The sequence below is a fragment of the Apteryx rowi genome, unplaced genomic scaffold, assembly GCF_003343035.1.
Source record: "Apteryx rowi isolate R43461 unplaced genomic scaffold, aptRow1 scaffold_28, whole genome shotgun sequence".
Classification (NCBI taxonomy): domain Eukaryota; kingdom Metazoa; phylum Chordata; class Aves; order Apterygiformes; family Apterygidae; genus Apteryx; species Apteryx rowi.
In genome coordinates, this window is record NW_020449196.1 from 352531 (window position 1) to 377732 (window position 25202).

Below are 25202 nucleotides of genomic sequence, written 5' to 3' on the forward strand. Positions count from 1 at the left end.
AGAATCTTTGTTGCTGGCCTGTGACTCTGGCAGTCCCCAGACCTGCATTTCTCAAGTGGTTCCTTTGAATTCTCTGGAATTTTCTTCTCTTTTTCTGGTGTTTACACATCAGTTGAGGTATTTTGAGCACTCTTAGATCTCAATTTTCTGACTTTTAAATCATTCTTAAACAATGACTCACTTTTATATCCTCAGGTTCTTCAGACCTTCAGCTTGCAGTGCAAACGCAAAATCTGGACTAACAGTTGAGAGGAAACTGGCTTTCTGAATCTGCAAGGGCTGGGGTGTTTAGTAGTGTGCAGAGAATTGCATTTTAAAAAGGTTTTTTTTGGGGGGGAATATTTCACCGTTTTTAACCTTTCAAGTCTCTTCTGTTTGATTTTAAATAACTTCATTTTATATAGCTGTATCTGCAATTTAAGCAATTTGCACAAGGGGCTGATGTGCCTCTCCTTGCTCAGCTCTGCCCATCAGTTCTCCGTGTCTTGATATATGTAGTAGCCACTGCTAAAGCCTGTCTCTGCACTCAGAATGGTAGTGGAACTCAGGTTAGCTGCCCAAGCCTAGGAAAGGGCCGGAATTGAATTTGAGCTGTTACTTTGACTTAAAGCCTGGCTAATCTGTCTCCGCTGCTACTCTAATCCGTGTTCAATACATGATTTCTCCCTTGTGGAGCACTACCTTTGGGACACAACGCTGCAACATGTGTTCACAGAGTTAATTTTGGATAGCTCTGGGATCAGATCATTAGCATGTCATCTTTCCTAAGCAGAGACTCTAAGTGTGTAGTGTCACGTGGGCTGATGGTAACGCAAACCAACCCTCTTTCCCCCATAAACAGGTTAAAAGGCAGTATAAAGCTATTCTGAGAGTTACAAAGTCAACTTGTAATTTGCTTTTGGGGATGGTTGTTTTTTATTTGTAAGCTATTGCTGAGAGCAGTGGGTGGCTACTGCATCATGATGTTAATTATTGCTTTGTTTGTGATGTGATGCTTTCCTGGGAGGGAGCAGCATCAAGAGGGAAGCCTAGAATAATTACACTGGTCCCCTTGAAAGTTAACTAACAAGCTTCTATTTACTAATTTGATACATGTACTTTAATGCTTTAGTTAACTATTACGAGCAGGGAAGTTAATATTGGTATGGGCTAATATAAAGACTGGAAACTGTTGTATAAGGGTGGAAAATAAAATTGAACCAGACAGATGGAGCCTGCTGCCCTTTTCCCCTTGAGAATTAACTTATTGGGGGTTATCCATCCTTCAGGTAGGGAATAATTTTGTTTTAGCATGTGTTCATAATACCGTGTCTCTGCCAAGAACTTTCATTGACTTGACTTAAACTTGATTATAATATCACTTTTGAAGGTGTCAGACCACAATTTCTTTGGCTTTTCTTAGCACAGCTTTTTTAAACATTAATAAATCCTCATGGGTAGCTTTTTTTACGTTTTTGAAGTTCAAAATGAAAAGAAAAAAAGGGTGTAACTGAAGTCAAAGGTAGGATAGTTGAAGAAAGGCTATTGCAAAAATAGTATTGTAATTGATCTTGAAAGGCTTTTTACTCTTTAAGATGTTGCACAGCATTTTTTATAATTAGGAGGAGTTCAGATTTTGAACCTTATCGTTATAATAACACCAGCTTTCAAAGAACTCCAAATTCTGCCATATTGTCCTAATTGTGCTTTTCACCAGATTGTTGGTGTTCTTATTTCCTATTCTGCAAATGCATATTGTTTCTTTGCCTGTGTTTATCAGGAGCTCACATCTGTTCTCCATTGTGATTTTTCAAAAGCTAATACAAAGTGTTGACTTTTTTATCTTCTAATTTTTTTTTTTAATAAATAATAACCGCTCATTTAATGGCATTACCTGTATCAGTGAGTAAAATGAAATTTATGATTTTATTTTCAGTTTAGTCAGCTGGTATCCAGTGATTTGAAAGTACTTGGAAGGAGCTCTTACACACTCTGCAGCGATGGCCAGTTACTCATTCGACAAGTCCTCCACCCAGAAACATCTAAGAAGGTATGAGATCAGACCTGATGCAGAAGGACAGTACTGTTTTTAAGGCCATCAAAGGAAATAGTTTACGTGAGTTTGAGGTGAATAACGCAACCCAACCTTGGGAGGTATGGTGTTCCAAGAATACTTATGGTGACCCGCTCCCTGTYGCATGGTGAGTAGCAGAGAAGTAGAGCTAGACGTTACTCTTGGAAGTCAGCTACAGTCTTTAAGACCCCACAGATGAGCATAAAGAAGAGGAAAATAAAGAAAGACGAGATAGAGAAAGGAACAATTCAAGTTGTTTCAATCCTATGTCATAGGAAGAGGGAAGAAAAGCAAGGGTACAGTTCCAGCCTCACAGGCAGGTACTGTTTTGTTTAGGCTTGAGTTAAACCATTGGTTCTGTGCAGAGCCATGGATTCCAACCAAGATCAGAAATTAATGGGAGTCAATATCCTATAGAGAGTACACGCAGGCAGTGACTTGCCCTGGAGAATGGCAAGGTTCCCCATCTGCATTTACTCAGCACGAGGCTGAATAGCTGTAACCCTACAGCTTATTTGCTACTCCAACACGAAGCAGCAGTTTCTGCTCCAAACTCCTGTGGGGGTGCAGAGCAGGCTGTCTTGCACAGGGATGAGAATCTTGCCGGTGTGCAGGGTGATGGTTCTTGAGCAAGCCTGTCTGCAGCAACCCCACAGGAATGGGAGATGCTGACATACAAAGAGTTGCCTGATCAGTAATATTTTTTTCTCTATATAAGGGCATTGGTCCATGCTGAGTTTCTACAAATATTCATTTGGCATTTGTGTTATATTATTATTTATTCCTTGAAAAGAATAAGCCAATGACTGTGTGAAGGGCTGTCAAAAACATTTGTTTAATAATGTTGTATAAATGAAGTTCTTATCCAATATGGAACAGTAATGAATGAATATGTCTTTAAGTTGCTGAAAGATGTTTGTACACTGAAACAATATTTATTTTAAACTTTGTTATGATGTTTTGGTACAGTACTGCTTCTTAGTGTAGACACAAAAGAGAAAATAGAGTGTCCTAAATAGGAATATTTATACAACAGCAAAACCTAGGGTTTTTTTTTCCTTTTTAAGCTGTCTCTAGCTGTTTTGCACAGGTCTGCCTTTCAAAAGATGCTTAGCTTTGCTCTTCTAATTCTGAAAAACTATGGGATTTGAACTGTGTTACAAAGGAACTGAACTGCTTGATCGTAGACAAACTGATGACATGCAACTACGTGATTCTTGAGACTGCCTTGTTCAGTGCAAAGATCCTAAACAGAGTTTAGAGGAATGGTGTGTACAAAACAAACTTTTTGCCTTCCTTGTAGAACTTCCTGCTGTCAGACTGCTTTTATTCCTTTTATGATCTTCGCAAAGAATTTCACACATGCTATCCTAGTTCAGCCGCCRTGAAAGACCAGACTATCAAGACTATGGCAGAATGTATCCTTTTGCTGCACTTTTTACACTAGAATCAATTATGCTTATTTAGGATTTATCTTTATGATCACTATAGGTTTTATACTCCTAAGCTAAGATGTGAGTTTTAAAATCTTGCTCATAAAATTGAAGGAACTTTCACTTAAGGATATAAGTGTGTTGTTATGGGTTCTGCTTGTAATATTTTTTCAATTTTCGGTCCAATAATGAGATCTAAACCATATTTGGTAATTCCATTGAAAAAAAGGCTTAGCTCTCAGTGGGCCTTTTCAGGACCAGATGGGCTTCTACTGTTAGCAGATAGTAATAGTTCTCTGTCTGATCCTGGCTGAAATGAGTTGAAAACAAAAACTAGCACCCCCCCCCCCCCAATCTAAATCTTAGGAGGAGTGCTGTGGCCCCACTGAATGTGGTTAAAGTTCAGCTATGTTTGAAGTGATGGAATCTTATTCCACCTTATTCCTCTTCCCCCTCCCCCCCCCTTTTTTTTTTGAACTGTTAACACTGAAATGATGTAAGCTGTCAATAGTTTTCAGACTGTTGACTGTTAAAGTGAATATTAACCAGTTTATGAGCAGAGTAACAAATGCCTAATGGTCACGTGTCCCAGCTAGGACCAATACAGTTTGGTTACCAATTCTGTGTCAGTAACAGGAAAGCCTTACGACTTGTTTACAAGAGATTGTGCAAGTCTGTTATTTTCTATAATCACCTGTTTAGATCTAGGCTTAGGGACAGATGAAACAGAGGAGGACTTTGGCGTGTGGCAAGTGAAAACCATGGTGGCTATCATTTTCAGCATGCTGTCTGAAAGCTGCAGTAAGTGACCTGTTTATACAGAATGCTGAAATCTCCCTCCCCACCTCATACAAATTGGCAGTGGTACTGTCATTCCTACTTAAGTAATCTCTGACCCTGATTATATTTAAACTTCCTGTCTTGTTGCAGATCACATATTTACTGAGCCTGAAACTGTGAAATACAAGTATGAAACAGGTCCTTGGTAAGTGCCGTTGTCACAGCTGTTTACAACCAAAGATGAGCCTTGTCCGCAGCAAGGAAAGCGTATTGATATTTCCCCATTGTCATTGTGAAAGTAGGTTGTTTCCTGAAAGCAATAACAGTGTACTCGGTAATACAGTAAAGACAGACTGCAGCTGGTATTTTGAATGCTGTACTTTAGTCCTTCTCTTTAAAGGCACTGTGCGTAAAATGCTCTTTGTTCACTGGCTTCTGTTTTGAATGGCAGCGAAGCTGACTTATCTTACCCAATGGTGAAGAAATATTTGTGAACTTTCCCTAAGTTGATAGGGGTAATGGCTAGTGCACCCTATGTGGAACTGAACTTTTGAAGAGATGTCTAATATGTTGTATTGCAGACTGTCTTACAAGACTAGCTAGGCCAAAGAGGAAAAAAGAAATTGTTTCAAGAGACTGCTTGAGGGATAGACTGCTTGTCTAACAAAAGTGGATCCCTCGTGCTTTCGTGAAAGCACTGAGGACTGCTCAGCATTGATGTAAAGTGTTCATTGTCTAGTCAAAATGCACTTGGACATCCTTTTATACCAATTCCTGGGTTTCTGCTTTAGTCAAATGATAAACTGGAAGCTATTGATTATCAAACAAGTTCTTTATCCCATTGTAGGAGTTCTTTCTGTCCTGTTTCTTCAGAATGCTCATTAAAATGAGGATGCCTCTGTGTCATAAGAGCTTGAGAAGTTCTGATTTTTACAGATCTCCTTGCTGAGAACTTGAGCTTTCTATGCAGACAGAAACTACTCCTCCAGGAAAATAGGTCCTTTATCCATTGCAAAGATGAGCGCAGCTTTTCTGTTTTTTGTGCTAATCTGAAGTTGACTTTGGGTTAGGGGAGAGGAGAAACAGAGTATTTCTCTGTTTTCAAAGAAATTTCAGTAACTGGTTGAATTCTTCATCTTAAACACAAGTGATCTATACTTCTATTTAGGATTGCAATGTAACCATCTATGTGGATTGTTAAATCTACATTTTTTCCAAATAAAATTAATCCAATCCATTACTACTTTGCCATGAGAGAAAGTTCTTTAAACAAAGAACTGCAAAGTGGTGACAACATAGTGCATCTTGCGCATTGTGTATATAAGGGTATTACCCCAGTCATTTTCTCTTTCTGTACTGAAATGAGTAGCAGAATTTGCTTTGTTAATCTACTCAAATGGGTTCTGTAGTATAATTGTGTTTCATCAAAATAAAGTTAAACTGCGGATAGTAGCAACAGCAGATATACTCCTGATTTACATATTTAATAAGTGGTAAAGTGAAATTTATTAAGATAATGGAAAACCTGGATTAAAGGTTACTTTAGCTTCTTTTTTTCCTCTCTGTGCAGTAGTAAATCTGAAACAGTGGACAGTGAGACAGTAATACGTGCCAGAGGTTTGCCATGGCAGTCTTCAGACCAAGATATTGCCCGTTTTTTCAAAGGACTCAACATTGCCAAGTAAGAGAATCAGAATTTTTCTCACTGTATAACTTTGTCTTTAACATCAAGTATTTTAGAAATCTGTTTGAAAAAACACCCACCGCAAACCATTACACTCCTCCCTTCTACTCTTTTCTCCCTCTTCTCCCCCTGCCACCGCGTGGTCATGATAACTGAGCAGGTTTGCCAGCCTTAGCTGTGCAACAATGAATTTAGAACCAAGACTCTTAGGCTTTTAGCTGTGCAAGTTTTAACTCCTGTGTAATTTATAGAGATGCAATGGCCTTGTTTTATAGAAAGGTCATGCTGACGATAACAGTTAGACAGGGATGTGCTGTGGAAAGACAATTAAAACTTTCAGACTATTGTCTGTCACATATTACCTTTCTAAAGCTGTGCATGCAAAATATTTTACTATTTAGACTTTGCTCTATTGTATGTATAGTCATGATTTACAACAGCATCAAAACTTATCAAAATGCTTTTGTTTTATAAAGCCTGAACTATTACATGTGTTTCAGATTTAGCTTATTTTCCTTCAAATGTCTAACCTGCCCGTGCAAGAAAAAGATTTTTGCCCTATTTCTTTTGCATGTTATTTCTAGGATGCTAATGTTGCATTTCAGGACAACAACACAACTGTCAGTTCTTAGAACCCTGAATGGAAAGTTCCACAGAAAAGTCCATTTTTTATCTTGGAGGTAGTAGATGATGATTTACAGATTGAAAAAAATGGGGAGGGGGGGTGGTTCAGAAGCCTATTCTAGATCCTTTTTTTAATGTGTGTTTCTTTTGGGTTATCCTTTCTGTAGTAATGCTGTTCCCCATCTCTAAGACTTAAAAGACAATTAAATGTTTCTTGAAACGTATGAAGAAGCAAGGAGATTTTTCTTTTGAAGACCAACATATATTCATTTCTTGCTAATACAGGGAGAAACTCCTAGTGCATTAGTCAAGACAGCATCCAAGATATAATAGAAGCTTTAATCTTGCACTGACACTTTAGTATTCTGCTATAGCTCCTACACAGGCTAGACTCAGAATCCTCCAAGTGTTGTTGTTCTTGTGGAAGAAACTTTCATATGAATCGTGTGTGTGTGTGTGTGTGTGGTCTGAAGTAGCATACCTGTCGCTTGAGATATAATCGAGATACTCAATGCTGAGTAGGTATGGTTCTTTATTTAGGGCTATGAGGAAATTCAAATCTGACTCCCTGAGATGAAAGGAGGGGTTACAAACTTGCATCTGAGATCCAAAAGTTAGCTCCTTGCCACCCAAAAAAGGAAATTGGAATCAATGTGCATTAATTATGGTACATAACAGTAAAAGATTTTACTTTGTTAATCTACTCAAAAGGATTCTGTAGTATAATTGTGTTGCATCAAAATAAAGTTAAACTGCAGGTAGTAGTAATTTTTTTTCAATTAGAAACTCCTTGTTTTCTCTGTTGTGCTAATGGGAAATTATTGGATTGGTCCATTAGACGCATTAAAGATTCAAACTCGCATTTTTCTTTGGCTTACCTTCCAGAGGTGGTGTGGCCCTTTGTCTGAATGCTCAAGGAAGAAGAAATGGGGAGGCATTAGTTCGGTTTGTAAATTCTGAACAGAGAGACCTGGCTTTGGAAAGACATAAGCACCACATGGGTAGCAGATACATTGAGGTAAAAAAGCAGTTACTTGAAACAAATCTTTGGAGAGCAACTTGACTCTATTAGTGTACAGTTTTAAATGAGAACAAACTGTACTCCTATGTTGCTTAAAATAAGCAAAGTATAATTCTGCCATGTGCAGAAGTGTTTTATGAAGCCTGGGCATCTGACACTCATTGGAAACAGTGAGAACTGAATCTCTCCCCTTACTGGATGCATGGGGATTTTTTGTTTGGTTGGTTTTTGTTTTTGAAAATCCCATCCTAATTTAAGCCTTATGTCTTAGCTTCATTACTCAGTAAATCTGAGTATCTGCGAAACAACTAATATATTTAAAGTTATCTGGAAAATGTTACTTTATAGTTGAATGTTGTGATTTTCATGTGTGCATTTTTGTCTTCAAGGTTTACAAAGCAACTGGGGAAGAATTCTTAAAAATTGCAGGAGGTAAGTGATGCTGGTGTTCAGTGTAGTTAGTTACTCAAGTTCATAGGAGTGTGTTCCAGTTCTGCTTTCTCTTGGCTGAGGACACAAATGGATAATGAAGTGGCTTTTCCTGTTTTGCCCTCAAAGATGATACTTGACTCTGTCATGTTCTGGTCCCAGGCAGTTGATTGGAGCTGTGAGCCTTTGGGCTGTGATGCTCACAGGCTGGGCTTGCTGTTTGAGAGGAAGATGAGCTTTTGCAGTGAAAGCATCTGTGTACCTTGTATAAGCTCACACTAACTATGCTTCTCCCAATTTCATTAAAGTAGGAAAAACTTTAAGGGTGRGGAGGCTTATTTTTATAAGACGCTTTAGAATAGATTACTGCGGGTTAGTAGTGTCTCAGGTTTTCTGTAGGTTTGTTGGTTACTGTTTTTACCTCCTGTATCGTTCCTTAATGCATCACTGCTTCTGAGTCCTGCGGAACTGGCTGCCCAGCACCAAATGACCATCTGTTGTTACCTTTTTGCCAGGCACCTCCAATGAAGTGGCCCAGTTCTTATCTAAGGAGAATCAAGTTATCATCCGGATGAGAGGTCTTCCTTTCACTGCTACGCAGGAGGACGTCTTGGGGTTCCTGGGGCCRGAGTGCCCAGTCACAGGAGGAAAAGAGGGACTTCTCTTTGTCAAGTACCCAGATGGGAGGCCCACAGGAGATGCATTTGTGTTGTTTTCCTGTGAAGAATATGCACAGAATGCACTTAAAAAGCACAAAGAAATACTTGGAAAACGTTACATTGAACTCTTCAGAAGCACAGCAGCAGAAGTCCAACAGGTTGTAACTATTGGCTGTGAGACTCAAAACTTAGCAGTTACAGATTTCTTCCAATACTTGCATACGCATATATCTTGTAGACAGCCATGGAAGTCTTTTATATTAAAGATGTCAGGTACTAGAAAGGGCAATATGGGCTTGTTGATTGGCATGGAAAATTATGCAGTGTTGTTTTTTTACTGGCAGTTTTTTTATAACATCCCCCAGATCATGAAGTAAAAATCATTGCATAATTTTTTTCCACATCTTAAAGGTTGACTGAAATCTCAAAAATAATTCTAAACGTGTGCTAGATTGCTAGTATTGTAGTAAGGCTTCTTGAAAATCTGAAGTATTGTCTTAAAACTCTGTTGCCCATGCATAGAATTTCTAACATGAAATCCAAATCTGAATGCATTGAAAGGGCTTTTCTTATAACTGTTTTGTTGGGCACTGAGGATTATAAGAAAGTGTCTGATTTTTGATGAAAGGAAGTGAAATCTTTGTTTTCCTAAGAAAATATATTTCACTTTTTTTCTTCCTATCCTTCACCAGTTTCTATTATCACGTTCTCAAACTATTAAAACACCATTTTATTTTGGCACCAGCAACTCAAGCTTTGGAAAACATCACAGATTAAGTTTTTCTGCCTGACATGGAATATTTCTAGACTGATAATGCCAAAGGGAACCATTATGAGATTTGATCCGGCTTTTACACAAGCAGTGGCTGTAAAACCTAATACAATTACTGTTTCAACCTATGTGAAATGAGAAGTCTTTTCCAATGAAGTGATGGGGCAAGGGGAAGAATACCTACACTTGCAGATCTGTCATTTACCTGTAATACTGTGATATGGAGATTAGAACAGTCAAGAATCTGATACATATATTATGAAGCCTAAGTAAATGGCACTGGTGAGTTGTTTTTTTTTTTTGTTGTTGTCTTTTTTTTTTTTCCTCCCACTCAGAGGATGAGGCTAAGTCCTCTAAGGACCAAGCACTCATGTCACAGTGACCAAGTTTTTACTCTTGTTTTTGTTAAGGAGCTCTGGATAAGACTTGATTCGTATTTCATAAATATGTCATTACTTCTTTCTCTGGGACAAGTGTCTAAGGTGACACCTGAATATTTTGCTGCTTGAGCAAGAGCTGATTTGGGGGGAATTACAGGCTGCTTGTTTGAGTAATTATGAGAGGTCAAGCCAGCTCTCAGCTACTTAGTTGTTAATATAAAGGAATTGCAATATTTCATACAATAACCAACTGAAGAAAACTTCTGGCTTGAAACGTGCAACATATAAATTCTTGAAAAAAGGCTTCTACTGAGACAACCTCTCTAGGTTGAATCGTTGACAAAATTAAAACTTTGTAATCTCTTTTTTTTGGTACCTCTTTCAATGGAGAGTGTTTCTTTATTTCTGACAATCACTGTAAAATATATTTTTCAGCAGTAGGCCCCAATAGTAAGTTGTGCTCCTTTAGTCACTTGGGAGTGAGTGAAGAGGAAATAAAATGTGGAAATCAAGGTCTCCTGTAGTTCTTACCCTTGTACTCAGGAACCCAGTACTTGGAGATGACAGCCCTGGTAAAATGAGTGGGTTTTTTCTATTTCTTTTTTCTTTCTTTTTAAATTTATCAATCTTAAAAGGGCTTTATGAAGGAATTAGAGTTAGGGTTTTTTCCTTATTTGTTACTTAAAGCATCTTTTTTAGTTGACTGTTTTTAATTTGCCCCAATTTAAGTAAGAACTGTAAGTTACAACACTGGTTTATCAGCACAACTGTTGTTTTCAGCAGTTCCATTTTGGGATGTGCTAAAATGAACTATAATTAATTAATTAAATTAAATTTTTCAGACTGAGTCTGAAACTGTAAAATGCCCAACAAACAATCCCCAATTATTCTGTTTAAGAAAGTTATTCTTTTCTTATATTTGAAATGGATTTATTTAAATGCATGAAATAGTATTGTGAAGATTTGATTTCTGTGCTCAGCCAGATGATTTGTAAGCCTTTATCAGTGTGGGTCTTTTTTTTTTTTCTTTTTTTCTTTTGCCAACAGGTGCTTAATCGATACATGTCAACACCTCTTATTCCCACCCTCCCAACTCCCATCATTCCTGTCATACCCCCACCGTATACCATTGCCACGGGTAGCGCACGTGACTGTGTCCGGCTCAGAGGTCTTCCTTACACTGCTGGCATTGATGACATCCTGGAATTTATGGGAGATGCCACGGGTGATATCAAGCCCCATGGAGTTCACATGGTCCTTAATCAACAGGTAACAGCACTTTGCAAGGGAGAGCTAACAGAGGATGAGAGGTCAGGCTGGCTTCCCTGTTCTTGGCTGTGCTTTGGACCTTCTGTAACCCTGAGAAAATGTTATCTTCATCCGTCTTTTCCTTCCCTTCCTCCCTTTCTCCCTCCCTTTCACATACACATTTGCTTTTCTCTTTGTGTCTGCATGTGAGGTATTGGGGAGGATGAAGCTTGTGGCCTGTTCTTTTACAGATGCCTGTCCTAGCGGCTGCATTAAACGGTTCGTCATGTTTCAGTCCAGTGCTGGAAATGCACAGGATGGAAGCGTCTTCCATTATATAGGTTGCCATATCTGCTCAGTCAGCTTCAGGATTTGTGCTCGATGGTAGCCATGCTGTTTGAGTGGCATTTGTGAAACATAGCTTTTCTTTTTTGATTGGAGACTTCTCAGGATTTAAAGGGAGTTGATAATTAAAAAGTATGCTTTGGATATATTTTAATGTTATAATTATGGGGATATTTTTTCCTTGTTGTCTTCCATTAAAAACAAAGTCTACTGGACACACAAATATTGAGGTATTATCCTTAAAGAAAATGGATGAGAAAGATCTTCTGTTCTGCTTTTGTTGTTAAGAAGGAAGCTTTTTGATATTTTATAGCTAAAGTGATTCCTGTCAGGCTGCAGAAAATGAGACCTCAGAAATCAATTTCTGTTGTAGCTATGGCCTGTCTGAAGCTTTATACTGTTGTTTTTCTATCTAAAGAGTAAAGAAAAGACAAAGCCAGACTTTTCCCAGAACTTCACAGCAAAAGGATAAGGGGCAATGTTCATAGTTGCAGCAGAGGAAATTCAATCAGATATAAAAGGAAAAAAAAAATCACAATGATAAATGAGTTAAGCACCAGAACAGGTTGCCCAGAGGGGCTGTGAAATCTTCATCCTTGGAGATGCTCAAAAATTCAGATGGATAAGGCCGTAAGTGGCCTGATCTGACTTTGAAATTAGCCCTGCTTTGAACAGGGGGTGGATTAGAGACCTTCAAAGTTTGTTTTTATACTAAATTATTCTGTGTTTCCCTCTGCAGAAGAGCAAGTAGTTTTGTGTTAACCAGGTGCTGTCTGCTTGAGTCTTGTGTCTCTGCTTCTGAGATATATATATATATATAAAAATCATTGAATAATTATGATTCATTGGTTGAATTATTAGTCATTCATACCAGATGGGAAAGAACAATACAGACTTTCACTAGACATTTCATTTTGACACCTATGCTTCTCACGTTTTGGATGTTTTAATAACAGATTGACTTATGACTGATTTTTCTAGGGACGACCATCAGGTGATGCTTTTATCCAAATGAAATCTGCTGACAAAGCCTTTATGGTGGCTCAAAAATGTCACAAAAAAATGATGAAGGACCGTTATGTGGAAGTATTCCAGTGTTCAGGAGAGGAGATGAACTTTGTTTTAATGGGTGGCACTTTAAATCGTAGTGGCTTATCCCCACCGCCATGTAAGTTACCATGTAAGTCTGCAATTGTTCTGCTCTCTGCTGCTAAAGGCTGATATGTGGTAGGTGCTGAAGCTTTGTGGCCTTTCACCTTTTGACTTGGGTTTTGCCATGATCAGTAATCATCCGTCTGTATACATGCTGAGATTGGAATTGTTCCCTTGGGGCAATAATGGGACTGATTTGAGGCGTTTTTATTATATTTTCGGTGGTGAGTAGAGGGCAGCAAGGCCTTGCCAGTGAAATTGTTGCACACTTTGCTTTTGATGGGTGTACTGTTCTTCTGAGCTCTGCAGTAGACTTGCCTGTAGTGAAACCTACTTGGAATTAGAGGGTTTTTTAAAAGGGGGAAAAATTCTGTACTCCAGCTGTCGATGAGTGCTCTTGCTATCTTGCCTTTGAGCATTGAGAAGGTACTCTTTGGGCTTATTTTTGAAGGAAAACACCCACTGAGGTGATGTGCTAATGGACCATAGAATGGTGAAGTTGAATGGCTTTTTTTTATTAAGAATGTGAAAAAAACTATTATGGAACTAGAATGGAACTTTATTGTACCATTCTAATCAATGCAACTACCAAATTACAAAGCAGATACCAATGTGTATTTGCAAAATAGTAAAAAGCTGCCAAATATAGTACTTAAAAACCGTTTGACTGCACACCAAGCTTAATGTTCATATGGAAATCAGGTATTTGTGCATGAAAATGCATCAGACTAGTGTTTCCCCCCCACCTCATTTGTAATATCCTAAGAATACCTTTTGCAGCTGCAGGAGACTTGTATATGAAGACTCATGGCCAGCAGTTGCAGATGCCCGTGTGTAGCTAACACTACGGTACTTTTGTCCCACAGAGTACAACTTCTGTTAGAAAGAACAATGGGTGTGTTGGTGTGCACGCCTGCTTTCTCTATGCACATGGCTTAATGCTTTCTTCAAATAACTCTGCAGTTCCCTACTTTCCATTTACATATGGACAAGGCTGCTCACCTCTAGGGCTTGCGAACTCCTAGGAATTGCTCACTTCAAATGCTCAGTAGTCATTCATGGTGATGCAGCAGGGGTCTCCAGGAGAGAGGCTAGAGAGCAGTCTTTGCACAAGTGTTCAGTAATCATGCCCACATGGTATTAATCACATTGGAATGAATAATTCCTTTCTTATAGCAGAGATCTCCATTCTGATTTTAGTTGTTGTTGTTTTCCGGTTTGTTTTTTAGGTCTTTCTCCACCAGCTTATGCTGCTTTCCAAACAGCAGCAGCTGTGATCCCAGCAGAAGCAGCGCTTTACCAGCCCCAAGCCCTCTTGCCAGCCACCAGGACTCCCCAGGCCACAGCTGCTGCTCCTCCAGCTGTTACCTACTACCCAGCTCAGGCTGCTCAGCTTTATATGAATTACACGGCTTACTATCCCAGGTATCCCCTGGACTTAGCTGCCTCTCTTGCCATCACAAGTGTGGTCACTTGTGATTACTTCTTAAATTTGTACTTCTGATCCAAGTAATCCAGAGAATTTGTTGACATTAATCAGCAAAGACAGTAGCTATTTTAACCGCGTCTTTGTGGCCTTGTAAGAAAGTTCAGCTTTCTTGTAGCTTTTTTTTTTTTTTTTTTGCTTTTTTAGCTTTGTCTCATGACAAAGGTGGTCTAATGTTTAACAGTGTTTTTGACATTTGGCAAATGTCATTGATAAGGTTACATTTCTTGGCCTGTGTCAATACATCCCTCTACCCTGATCCCGTAGTTATTGAAAGACTCTTCATAGGTGCGCACCAAGTTAGATTTCCCATATCAGGGCAGTCAAAAAAAACACTTTAACACATGTAAGCAAAGCAGAGGATCTCCACTTCTCCCCTTTTCACTGATGGGTCAACATGACTCACCAAAGTCTGATGGTTGGATCCACAGGGAAAATTGGTTGTTCATTTTGTAATTCCTAGGCTTGCAACACTTACTAGCCTGAGCATCTGGTAAATTGCTAGGCCGGCCTTGACCTGAGATGCTACTTTGCTCGCTGTCTTGTGGTTAAGAAGCCTGCAATTTGGGCCCTTGCCTGCCTTTCATACTATGATTGTTTTTTTTCCTTCTTTGTGGTTTTATTAAATATCTTAGGAGCTGCAGATGACCTATTCTAGCTTTCTCCTCTTCCAGTGGAAACAAGTACCAATTTTTACCTCTTCAGCTACAATTGTTACCTATTTTCCTCTCCATCCCCCCTCTAAAATCAAATTATCAAGTGGTGAAGGGAGAAATGAAGAAAGTTCCCAAAGCAGTCCACACCAGGGCTGCTCGTTTTCTTGGTTTCTGTGGACTTTTTTTCTGTGGGGTTTTTTTTTTTTGGGGGGGGGTGTTAAATTTTTTGTTTCATCTTTGCATGCTCTAAGTACTAAACCATGTATTGGCTTTCCTAACAATTTTGCCCCTCTTTTTCTTTCAGCCCTCCGGTATCCCCTACCACAGTGGGGTATATTGCAGCTCCTCCAGGAGCTGTAGCGGCTGCTGCCACTGCCACCCACACTCCAATTTTGCCCCAGCCTGGAGCTTTAGTCCGTATGCAGGGCTTGCCATATAACACAGGAATGAAGGAGATTCTCAGTTTCTTCCAGGGATACCAGGTTAGTGTGCAGTCTCTCTCCTTATAATGTATTTGGACCTCTGAGTAGTGATCATTGGGTTTCAGGCTGAGCAAGTATGTGCTTTTGGAGAATGCTGAACAAGAATGCAAGCTGCGTGTTCTTTATTTAATTGGCAGACAGCCAATGTGTAGTATAAAATTTGCTTTATTTATTGTATAATAAACATATTCTAATTTAAAAGCAATAATCTAGGGTTCAGATGCAAGACTTAAGTGTTGAAGACTGCTGAGAGCAAATTTCTAGTACAAAAGGCTCTTTCTGTGACCTGGCTGTGGTGACTTGCATTGCAAAAGGAGATGGAGAGAGACACCTATGTCAGACACTCATGCAAGACCTAATTATTTTGATTACAGGCAGGAACATTTTACATTAAAACTGCATTATATGGCAATCTAAAGGAAAACTATTCTCCAGCCCAGGTTGTACTGATAGCAAATGTAACTTCAGCTGGTATCTAATGACCCAGTACTCTATCAATGGGCAAATGCATACAAATTTATCTTGAGGAAAATATAAAAAAGGTGTCATGTACAAACTATTTTTTTTTCAGCAGCATATATTTGAATATGTGAAATGGGGATCTTTCCATGTATTTTGCCTTTTCTCTCAAAGGATATGATATCCATATTTTGTCATCAGATATTTGCTAAAAAGGGAAAATAATTGAATATGTGGTGAGTATTTAGCATCTGTGGATAACAGCACTCATACAAATATGAAATATGTCCTTTTGGTCGTACTCAAGCCCTGACCTAGAATTCTTTTGGTGGATCTCAAACCACTGTTCAAGTGATACGTGTGAAAAGAAGATAATTTCTACATGAGTTTGTCCTTCAAAATTCTGTAAGTTGGGTAGCAGTCATATTGCAGGCTTTTATTCTTAAAGGCTGAGATGCAAATGATGTGTTTTAATGGGTAGCAGCAGTTAACACACAACTTTTAGGCATAATATATTTTCCTTTTTTATTATTTATTTTTTTATTTAAAGGACAGTGGGTTTTATTTTGTAAAGCCAGATGTCTGCTACGTAAATGAGTGCAGACCAAGAACAGATGCTTAACTATATATATTCAGCATTTTGAATATTCGGCAGATATTGTGCTGTACCTGTTGTGACTTCTCTTAAAATGCTAAATCTGTGTTGGAAAATAATTTCACATGTTTGTTTTTTCAGTGTAAAAAATTTGAAAATCAGCTTATAAAAAGTGTGRTGAATTTTACAATCAGATTAAAAACATACTAAACTTAATGAGTTTTTATTTTATTTTATTTTTTTCCCCTTCAGCAGAATATTTTCAGAGTTCAAACCAAATTCAGTTGTGTGTGGACTTTTTCTGTTTTTTTTTCCCTGCAGACATACAATAGCAATCATTCATCTGTTGCTTAGCCATTGATATCTTACCTTTTTTTTTCAACTTACTGGGGGTTTTGGTGGATGGATGGTGGTTGTATTAGAGCATTGGTGGGGAAAGCCTATTTTCTAGATTGAAATTCAGATAGAAGTGCAAGTATGCCATTGAAAAATGCAACCTGTCCCTGTCTGTGCATGGAAAGGGTCAGTGACTTTTAACTTGTAGGAGCTCTGTCATTTACTAAATCTTCAATTTAGTGAAACTGGACCTTGGTCTTGGTGCTGAATTTGCCCTTTTCCTTGTTTCTGCATTTGGAAAGTAACTTACAGTGTTTGTATTGCATAATCCAATGTTTCCAATTAATAAAAATTTTGCTGTAAGGTGAAAACTATATTCTTCTGCTGCAACCTCCTGTCATCATCAATTACTGTTATTAAATTGGTCACCTCTTTGATTTCTTTAGAAGATGTTGTCCAAATGAGATCGGGTTCAATATCTTATAAAGGAGCCAAGGAATTATTTTGAATTGTTCTTGGATCCCGCATGTGGTAATGCTAGTTTTATACTCACTCATTCCTTTAGGGGAAAAAGAGGTGGTGACTTACTGTTCTGGGACAATATTGTGTCTCTAGAAGAATAACTAATCTTTTTTTTTTCCTTTTTCCCCCTCCCCCTTCCTCTCTCCTCACATCACTTTTTTCACTTTCTGCTGCTACCCAAGGATGTATTGCACGATGCTTCTGGTTGTTTATAAAGTGAGCCCTTATTAATCATTAGTGGTTTGGGCATGGTTTTGATCTCTGTATAACTAATTGATGTTGGTATTCAATGGGCTTGGGAACCAGATCTGAGATGCTGAGATTGAAGGGTGATTTTTGTCTTCATGTGTCCTCATCTGAAAGGAATAAGTTTTAAGTTTTAGTTCTTGYTTTATTCTCTTCTGTTTCCTTCCTTCAGTCTTCGTGGGCTCCATATATTGCATGTAAGCACATGTTGCTACTTAAGTGAAAGCATCTTTCATACCAGACCTGCCTCTTAAGAGACAGACTTTGCTTATCATCAGCTTCAGCAAGCTGGTCTCAACATCAGTACATGCTTCTAATAGTAAATAATGTAAAATTCTGCAGATCAGCATTTTACCTTATTTTATCAGCACTAGCCTCTTGTTTAGTGGTCCAGCAGCTTGATTTCTTCTTCTAGCTCTGCTTTCTTGAATTTATTACTGCAAATTCCCTCAAGTTTGCATGTGTTTAATGAATCTTACGATTCAAACAGGACAACAGGGTGACGGTGGTTGCTCTGACAGGGCTTAAAATACCAGCTGCTCAGCATGGGCTGGTCTTTGGGTGGTGGTTTTAGGTGAAGTCGTTTGTGCATATCAGAACAAAACTTTCTGAAAAGAAAGTATCTTTGCTTAAAATACTGGCTAAATCCTCTATGTATTTTTCTCTTAGCCACTAACTGAATCAATGAGGAATACTTTTGGTCTCCAAAAGATGACTTAACTTTTTTATGCTTCTCATAAGCATACAGATGTATTGCTACCATTGATGGAGCTGGTATTCCGACAAGGACTGTTAGGTTTATTTACAAATAAATGCGAGTTCACTGTGCCTGTGGTYTTAGCTGACCAAAAGCTAATTCACAACTGTTTTATTAGCTAGGATTTGGCATGCATTTAGTAGTAGTTGCCCAGTTTCTGGGAGGCTGGCACGAATGGAAAGCAAACTCATGTCCGCCTGTAAAAGACCATGCGGACTAGTTCTTAGAAAGCAGACTTGCCATTTCATTAGCTTGCGTATTAGTCTAGTAGTATGTTTCATTCAGAAGTAGTCATACATTAAACTAGAAGAAGTCTAAGGTTTAAGGGATCATGGTCACCATCTGAGATTTACTTAAAGCCCACTGAATTTGCTGAAAAAGGCTAGGATGRAAACTTAGTGACTCTTTTGTATATGTGTTTTTATGTAGGGCAAGCGTAAAATGAATTAATAACCTTTAAACCTGTTCTGGGCTTAGGTGCCTTTTATCTGCAGCTAAAAAGAGCTTTTGCAGTATATTAATCCTCCGAGTCTTCAGAGGCGCAGAATTCAAGGCTTATTGTTTGGGTTGTTGTGTTTAAAACAGTAATGAGGAGGTGGAGGGAAATGGATGGCTAAATTCCAAGGGCATTAACAGCCTCTCTCTCTTTCTATTTTATATCAGGACAGCAGGCTTCATTGTTGCTGACTTTTTAGGGATTAGTTTTTTTTTCTCCAAAATGCATGCTTGAACAAAGAAGTATTCTCTGCTTCCTTTGGGTTCCTTTTGAAATCTGATGCTTCATAGTCTGAGAGGGATACCCCATCGTCTGCCTGCCAGTTCTAGGCACAGCGCCTCTGACTGGGGAAGGGGACGGAGAGAAGATACGGCAGAGGGAGAATACCCAGTTACTGTGGTATTCAAAGTCAGTAGGCAATATGGATAGAATATGCCCACCCCCATGCCCCGGGATACAGCATGCTGTTTGTTTTGCTGTGTTCCTAAATCTAGCTCCATCTGGAAGTGCTGCATGTATGGGCAGAGCATCTACAGTAATGGGATTAGTAAATGAGTGATTATTGTTTCTGTCAGACGCCGCCATGCTTGAAGTAACACACTTAAGCGGCAACACCTCTGAGCTGTGGTTTTGTGAATGACGAGGCAATGCAAGCTTCATTTTCTGTTCCACAAAACACTAGCGTGGTTGCCATTGCTTGTATCAGCATTCAAAAAGTATAATTGATATACTTTAGTGGCAAAGCTTTTTAAAGATATTTCTGCCTACCCTTGTGCTAAGGGTTACAATCACCTGAGTTTAGCTTATGCAATTGTTTGTGGGCCTGGATGACCAAAGCCCTGAGAACAAAAGTGAGGAATAGTGTACTGTACTTCAAGCCAGAAGGAAATAGGTGCAAGCAGAAATGTTTCATGTTTTCTGCAACAGCAAAGCTAGTCATCATCAAATTGGACTTTATATTCCAGGCTTATTTTATCTGGATTTCTTCCAAAGTCCCGGAGAGCTGGCTTTCTTCCCTTGGGAGCTGTTCTGTGATAAGAGTTTAGCATCTTAGGGGAGCCTGATGACAGATTATCAATAGCTAGGCTAGAATTGCAGCTGCAGTCCTGCAGTGGCCATTTTGCCCTTGCAGTTTGCTTTCTCTTTTCAGGTGAGAACTATTTTTGCATTTCGCTTTCTCTTGTTTTTTCCGCACTTCAATTGGGGCTTGTCTAAATAGACTTCATATACTAATTAAATTATATTGTTTCTGAGAGATGGACTTTTTCCCTTGAATCCCTTTGCATGTGCCGTTTTCGGCTGCAGCATTTTTGTGTACACAGTAGGAGTTGCAAAAATGAAATAAACATCAGTGTCTGGCTGGTTAGTGACCTGGTGAAATCTGTGCACAGCCTGTGAGGGTACAAGGACAGGCCTGTGTTCCTCTTAAGGTAGCAGGTATTTCTGAAAGCAATAAAACAATCTGAAGAAAAAGCACCCATGCAATGGCAGTCGTAAGGAGTGAGAGAGGTATACCACCTCTTTATTACCCAGTGTGTCTCTGGTTTCCTATCACCTTAAAAAGCTTTGCACTGCAGTCAGCAGAGCAGATAGCCTTTCTGGGAGGTGCTACCATACTGGAGGTAACCGTTGGTCAGAAATGATTGCTTCTTTTAGGAGAGAGGAGTCAGTGTTGTTATTCTTTAATATACACGAGTTGATATATAACATTTCAAATGTTAAACTAATACCTTAGAAAGGTAGCTAAGCTTGTAAGGTAAACAGCTGGCGCTGTGAAGAAGCAGCGAGTCCTTCAGAAAACATAGTTTTTCTTTAGTCTTGTCACTGACAAGTCTGACTGTCTGTCAATGATAGTCTTGTCGCTGACTGTTTTAAGCTATAAAAGTTCCCACTTCCACTGCAAGAGAAAGAGTGTGGGGAACAGGAAAGTGTAAAAAATGTATTTGAATTTGGATTATATGATTCTGTAATGTATAGCAGGAAAAATAAACACAGACATCTTTGTTTTATGAGACTTGAGAGAGAATTTGCCATCTTTTCTGACTGAAAGAGAATTGCTGGATTTAAGATTGGTTGTGTGCATGTGTGTGTACATGTGTACATGAATATAGGTATAAAAGTTTAGAGCTTTGCAGGTTAAAGTTAGAAGGCTGGAAAATATGCCACAGAAGAATGCTTCCTAGAATCTGTAAATTCTCTTCATTCGGTTAAATGAAACTATTATGAAGTTTACTGCTTTTACAAACCATGTCCCTGAAGGGATTTTACCACACAGATGTTCTCATGGTTTTCCAGTAAATCCTGAAAGCAGTGATCTATTCTGATGTTACTACCAGAGTGACAAAAAACTTTGTTGCCAGTGAATCTGAATGACAATAATAGCCATTTTTTAAACAAAAATTAAAAAGCCTGTCAGTACTTGCAGAAATGCTTGTGTAGCTTTCCAGTCCAAACGGATTTTGTTCTTCAGGATCATCTTCAGCATTCAGTATCATCTCTTTCTTCCCATCAGCTGCAYTTTTTTTTTTTCTGTGTATATGCATCTTCTTTGTTTGCCATCTTGCAGCCTACAGTAGAACTAATTATTGCCCCAGATTTAGTCACCACTTGCAAAAGATCTATTTTGCTTCCTTCTCCTACGTTAGGTTCTAAATGCAGACCTTATCCCATACCTAGTTCCTGTCTTTCTTGGTCCTTGATCACTGGAAAAGGTCAGTATATAGCACAAGAGGGTGCGCTGACAGTGGTACCTTGATGACCTTAACACCTGAGGTTGAATTTTCCAATGGAGCTCTTAAATTAACAGTGGTATTCTGTGTGCTCTTCCTTACAAGATTAAGCTAGACTTCTTGGTGGCTGCTTCAAGGGGCAAAGAGAAATTGCTTTATTGTCTGAACTTGTTCTTGCATTTTCCTTCGGTCATTCTAGGAAATAGGTCTCTCCTCTTCATCTTCTATGAGCATGTCAGAGTATCCAATCTAATAGGATGAGATGATGGAAAATTTCAGCAGAAATGTATTTCATAGATAACTAATGGCAGGGCAAGTAACCAGCAAGACCTGCTGCAGCATTGTTCCAGTAGACCTCTATATTTTAATGCCCTAGTTGACATACTGAGAGTAAGTGGGAGCCACTGTGTGAGAAAGAGTTGTGAGCTCAGAGCTCTCAGACGAGAGAAGGCAGCAGGTCTGAGGAAAGAGGCTGAGTCTCAATTCAGAAATGCAAGGAAAGTGGGAATGAGATGATAAGGAGATAAGAAGGTAGTGGAGGCAGTAACACTGAGGTCTCTCTTTAATTTTATTTATTTAAAATTAAATGGGAATTACTGCAGTACATAGTAACTTCTTACCAGCCACCTGAGTGTGTTAGAATGGATATTGAAGGGCCGAACTTTATGTGGTATTTTCAAATAATTTATACAAGGAAATAAGTAACAAAAATCTAGCTAGGTGAACTTGCAACTGGTCATATGGGGGAGTTAAATCAGTAGGTGGTGTTTTTTCAAATCTAAACGGAAGCAGAATTAGGCCCACTGCGTTGCAGGCAAAGATAGCAGAGCTGTATTCCATTTTGAGCAATGGGAGTACAGTTTCATCCTTGGTTTTACACTGTCTGTTCTGTGGTAGATTAGCCTGGGTGGCTTGGTGTTTTTGTTTTGTTCTTAGGGGTTTTTGAAATGCACACAGAATCTGAAATATTTGTGATGATGAATTTCCTCAGGCAAGTTAGAATAGTTTCCATTTCCTTCACAGGGAGTAATGTTTCCCCTATTTTATTATTTCCTAGCTTGGTTTGCAATACTACTTTTTGAAATCTGTAAATTTGAAGAATTTGTTATTCTACAACTTCTGTTTTAATTTTATGAAGTCTTTCACCTATCTTTCTTGTGATTAGAAGTTGCTTCTATCAGTAGGTATTCTGAGGGTTGTTTTTTTTTTTTTTTTTCTATAGGCCTAAGCTTCAACCACTTTGACAATTCTGTGCTGGATAACTTTCCCACTTTCACATTTTCCTTGTGGCTTATGTGTTTCAGGTGTAACATTTTTAAACATTGTCCCTCACTAAAGGCTATATGGCTTTACCTACTGTACATCTACTGATAATCTAAAGTATGTACTATCTTGAGACATTCCTTCCAAAGAGTAAACTTACATTTTGTAGATTTGTTTCAAGGGCAGGTCTGGGAACTGATAATTCTACTATTTGCACGGTCTGGTTGCCCTGGCAGAGACTATCTAGAAAACACTTCTTGTATTTGTCTTTTACTTAATGGCATGGGTCTAGATGTGAAGGTGGCTAGAATTCAGTAGTAAAAATTCTAGGGGGTTCTTTTCTTTTATGTTTTCTGGGCTCTTGGTTTTTGTTTTTTGTGGAAGGTGTATAATGTGATGGTTTGGGKTTTTTTTTTTTTTTTAACTTTACTTTGGATAGATACAATGTCCTGTGTTCCCAAATATAATGTCTTTCTCTCCCTAAGCTGGCAGGAGACTTTTTTTTGTATCATAGGAATATCAAAAGAAGGCAGCATAGTATGTGTATCTTGTGTGCATTTGGCAATCCTCTAAAATGTTAGTGCAAGAAAGCCATTGTGGGGAAGACAGAAAACTCTTCCTCTTGCCACTGAAAGGATGTAGTATAACTTGAGTTATGCTAAACATTTTGCTTTCTGGATTACAGAAACCACTTCAGCAGTCTCTATAGTATGTGCAAGAAGGCTCATGCAATTTTGGAGAGATTGTGAGATACAGAATGTTTCATTCTCCCCAAGATCTACTTTCTGACTATAGATTTCATGTTTGTACCAGGCCTTCCAGGAGTAGGCCCTCTGGATTGCGTGATTACTGTTCAGATTCAGAATCGCAAATATTTCTTAAATCTGATCCACATGTGGGTTTTTTTTTTAATTGGTGTGACTATACTGTATAGTCACTATACATTTATTTGAAATATTCTGCTACTACTAATCTAGGAGAATGCAGTTATACTGTGTAGTTTATTCTTTTTTTCCCTATATGGAAATAAGCTATACTAGTATAAATGCTTTCACCCCAGGACATTGTATTTCTTTAACTGCACTGGTATAGTGTATGTAATGCAAGTATTATATGCAGCTGAAGTGTTTATCACTCTGCCTCTGCGAAGCTGCAGTTTATTTCCATGACCGCATGCAAGATCTGAGTGAGATCTGTATGCTTCTGCTAATCCCCCACTTCAGTATGCACATGCTGGAAGATGCTAAGCTGTCCCAGTGAGAGTCATTACTGGAAGCCTGGTTAGGCAGACTTCAGAGTTTTGTTACCTGACGCTGCTGCCTCATGAGTATAAGGAAAAAAGGAGTACTTGGTGGTCTAAATTGTTTCCCTGCCTTATTAAGGAGTAATTCAAATATACAGTTCAGAATATTCCCCATGCGCTTTACTTTAAATCCATTTCTACAAATGGTAATTCAGTTGATGTATTTCATATCTTGCATAAAAGTAGTGTCTGTCAAATTCACTGTCTCCTGCCAGTTATTATGGCTGATGCTCTTAATTATGGTTGCAAATGATCTGTGTGGCTTGCTGTACCAGAACTGTTCCTCTCTTGCTGATTATCATGTATCGCACTTGTACTGTAGTATGCACCTGATGACTACAATGGCCTTATTCAGCTGAGCGATCAAGCAAGGAGTGTGTTACAAGCACCGAAAGAGTGGGTCTGTTTGTAACTCTTTGTAACTTCTGAAGAAGGTAAGATGCGTCTGGCAGAACCTGGTTCTCCAGTGGTGAATGGGAAGGGAAAGAAGGGCTTGGTGATATGGAGATTTTATTTCCCCCCCTTTCTTAGCTTGTGTTGGGATCCTTGCTTTAATCTTTCTGCTTTTGTCCTATTAAAAAATCAACTAACCTAAGGAAACAGGCTGCTTGTGATCTGTAGTTGATGTGATAGCAATGGTGGAAGTAGTGTGATTGCCTGGTTTTGTGCAGAGTGTATACAACTTCCATAAGGATTTATTAGTATCTGTTTTTGTGTGAAGTTCCCAGTCCAGTAACTTTTAAMGTAGCGTAGAAGATGGATTTGTCTTGATATGGCTACAGTACAYGCACACAAATGCATGTGCAAAAACTCCCAAACCCTTGGCTTTCTCACTCCTGTATTATACAGCTACCTAGAGATTAATTTCTCTGTTTCTTGATCTCACTCAGTGTGAACTATTAAATTCTTCTTTAGGAGGTTTCTTTGGCATGGTGGCTTTTTAATGCAACTGGCTAAACTTGCTAATGGTAAATTTGCTTGCTTTCCAAGCATTTTTTAGCACTAATGAATGATTCTTAAAGAAATTTCATTGTAACCCAGATGGAGTTTACGACTTCCAAATACTATTGTATTCCCTTCAAAATGCTACTGATTAGTTACTCAGTTCCTCATGATTATCATTATTTATTTATTTATTAGAGAAAATATAGTAACTTGAAAATGACTGAGTTAATGGCAATTACATTAGAATAGCTTTTCTTCTGTCAAGTCTTCTTCTGTCAAGTCTTCTTCTGTCAAGTCTTCTTCTGTCAAGTCTTCTTCTGTCAAGTCTTCTTCTGTCAAGTCTTCTT

General features: G+C 38.6%; 1 protein-coding gene across 2 annotated transcripts in view; it reads left to right on the forward strand.

Annotated features, from left to right (window-relative positions):
- Positions 1-25202, forward strand: part of ESRP2 (epithelial splicing regulatory protein 2) — a 59354-nt gene that overhangs the window by 30296 nt on the left and 3856 nt on the right. For both annotated transcript variants that reach the window (XM_026068761.1, XM_026068762.1), the window contains 12 exons: positions 1916-2029; positions 3357-3471; positions 4189-4287; positions 4417-4471; positions 5837-5947; positions 7460-7592; positions 7985-8027; positions 8540-8841; positions 10883-11104; positions 12410-12608; positions 13810-14005; positions 15027-15204. In XM_026068761.1, the coding sequence (XP_025924546.1) occupies positions 1916-2029; positions 3357-3471; positions 4189-4287; positions 4417-4471; positions 5837-5947; positions 7460-7592; positions 7985-8027; positions 8540-8841; positions 10883-11104; positions 12410-12608; positions 13810-14005; positions 15027-15204 (1767 nt within the window). The remainder of the gene's footprint in view (positions 1-1915; positions 2030-3356; positions 3472-4188; positions 4288-4416; positions 4472-5836; positions 5948-7459; positions 7593-7984; positions 8028-8539; positions 8842-10882; positions 11105-12409; positions 12609-13809; positions 14006-15026; positions 15205-25202) is intronic.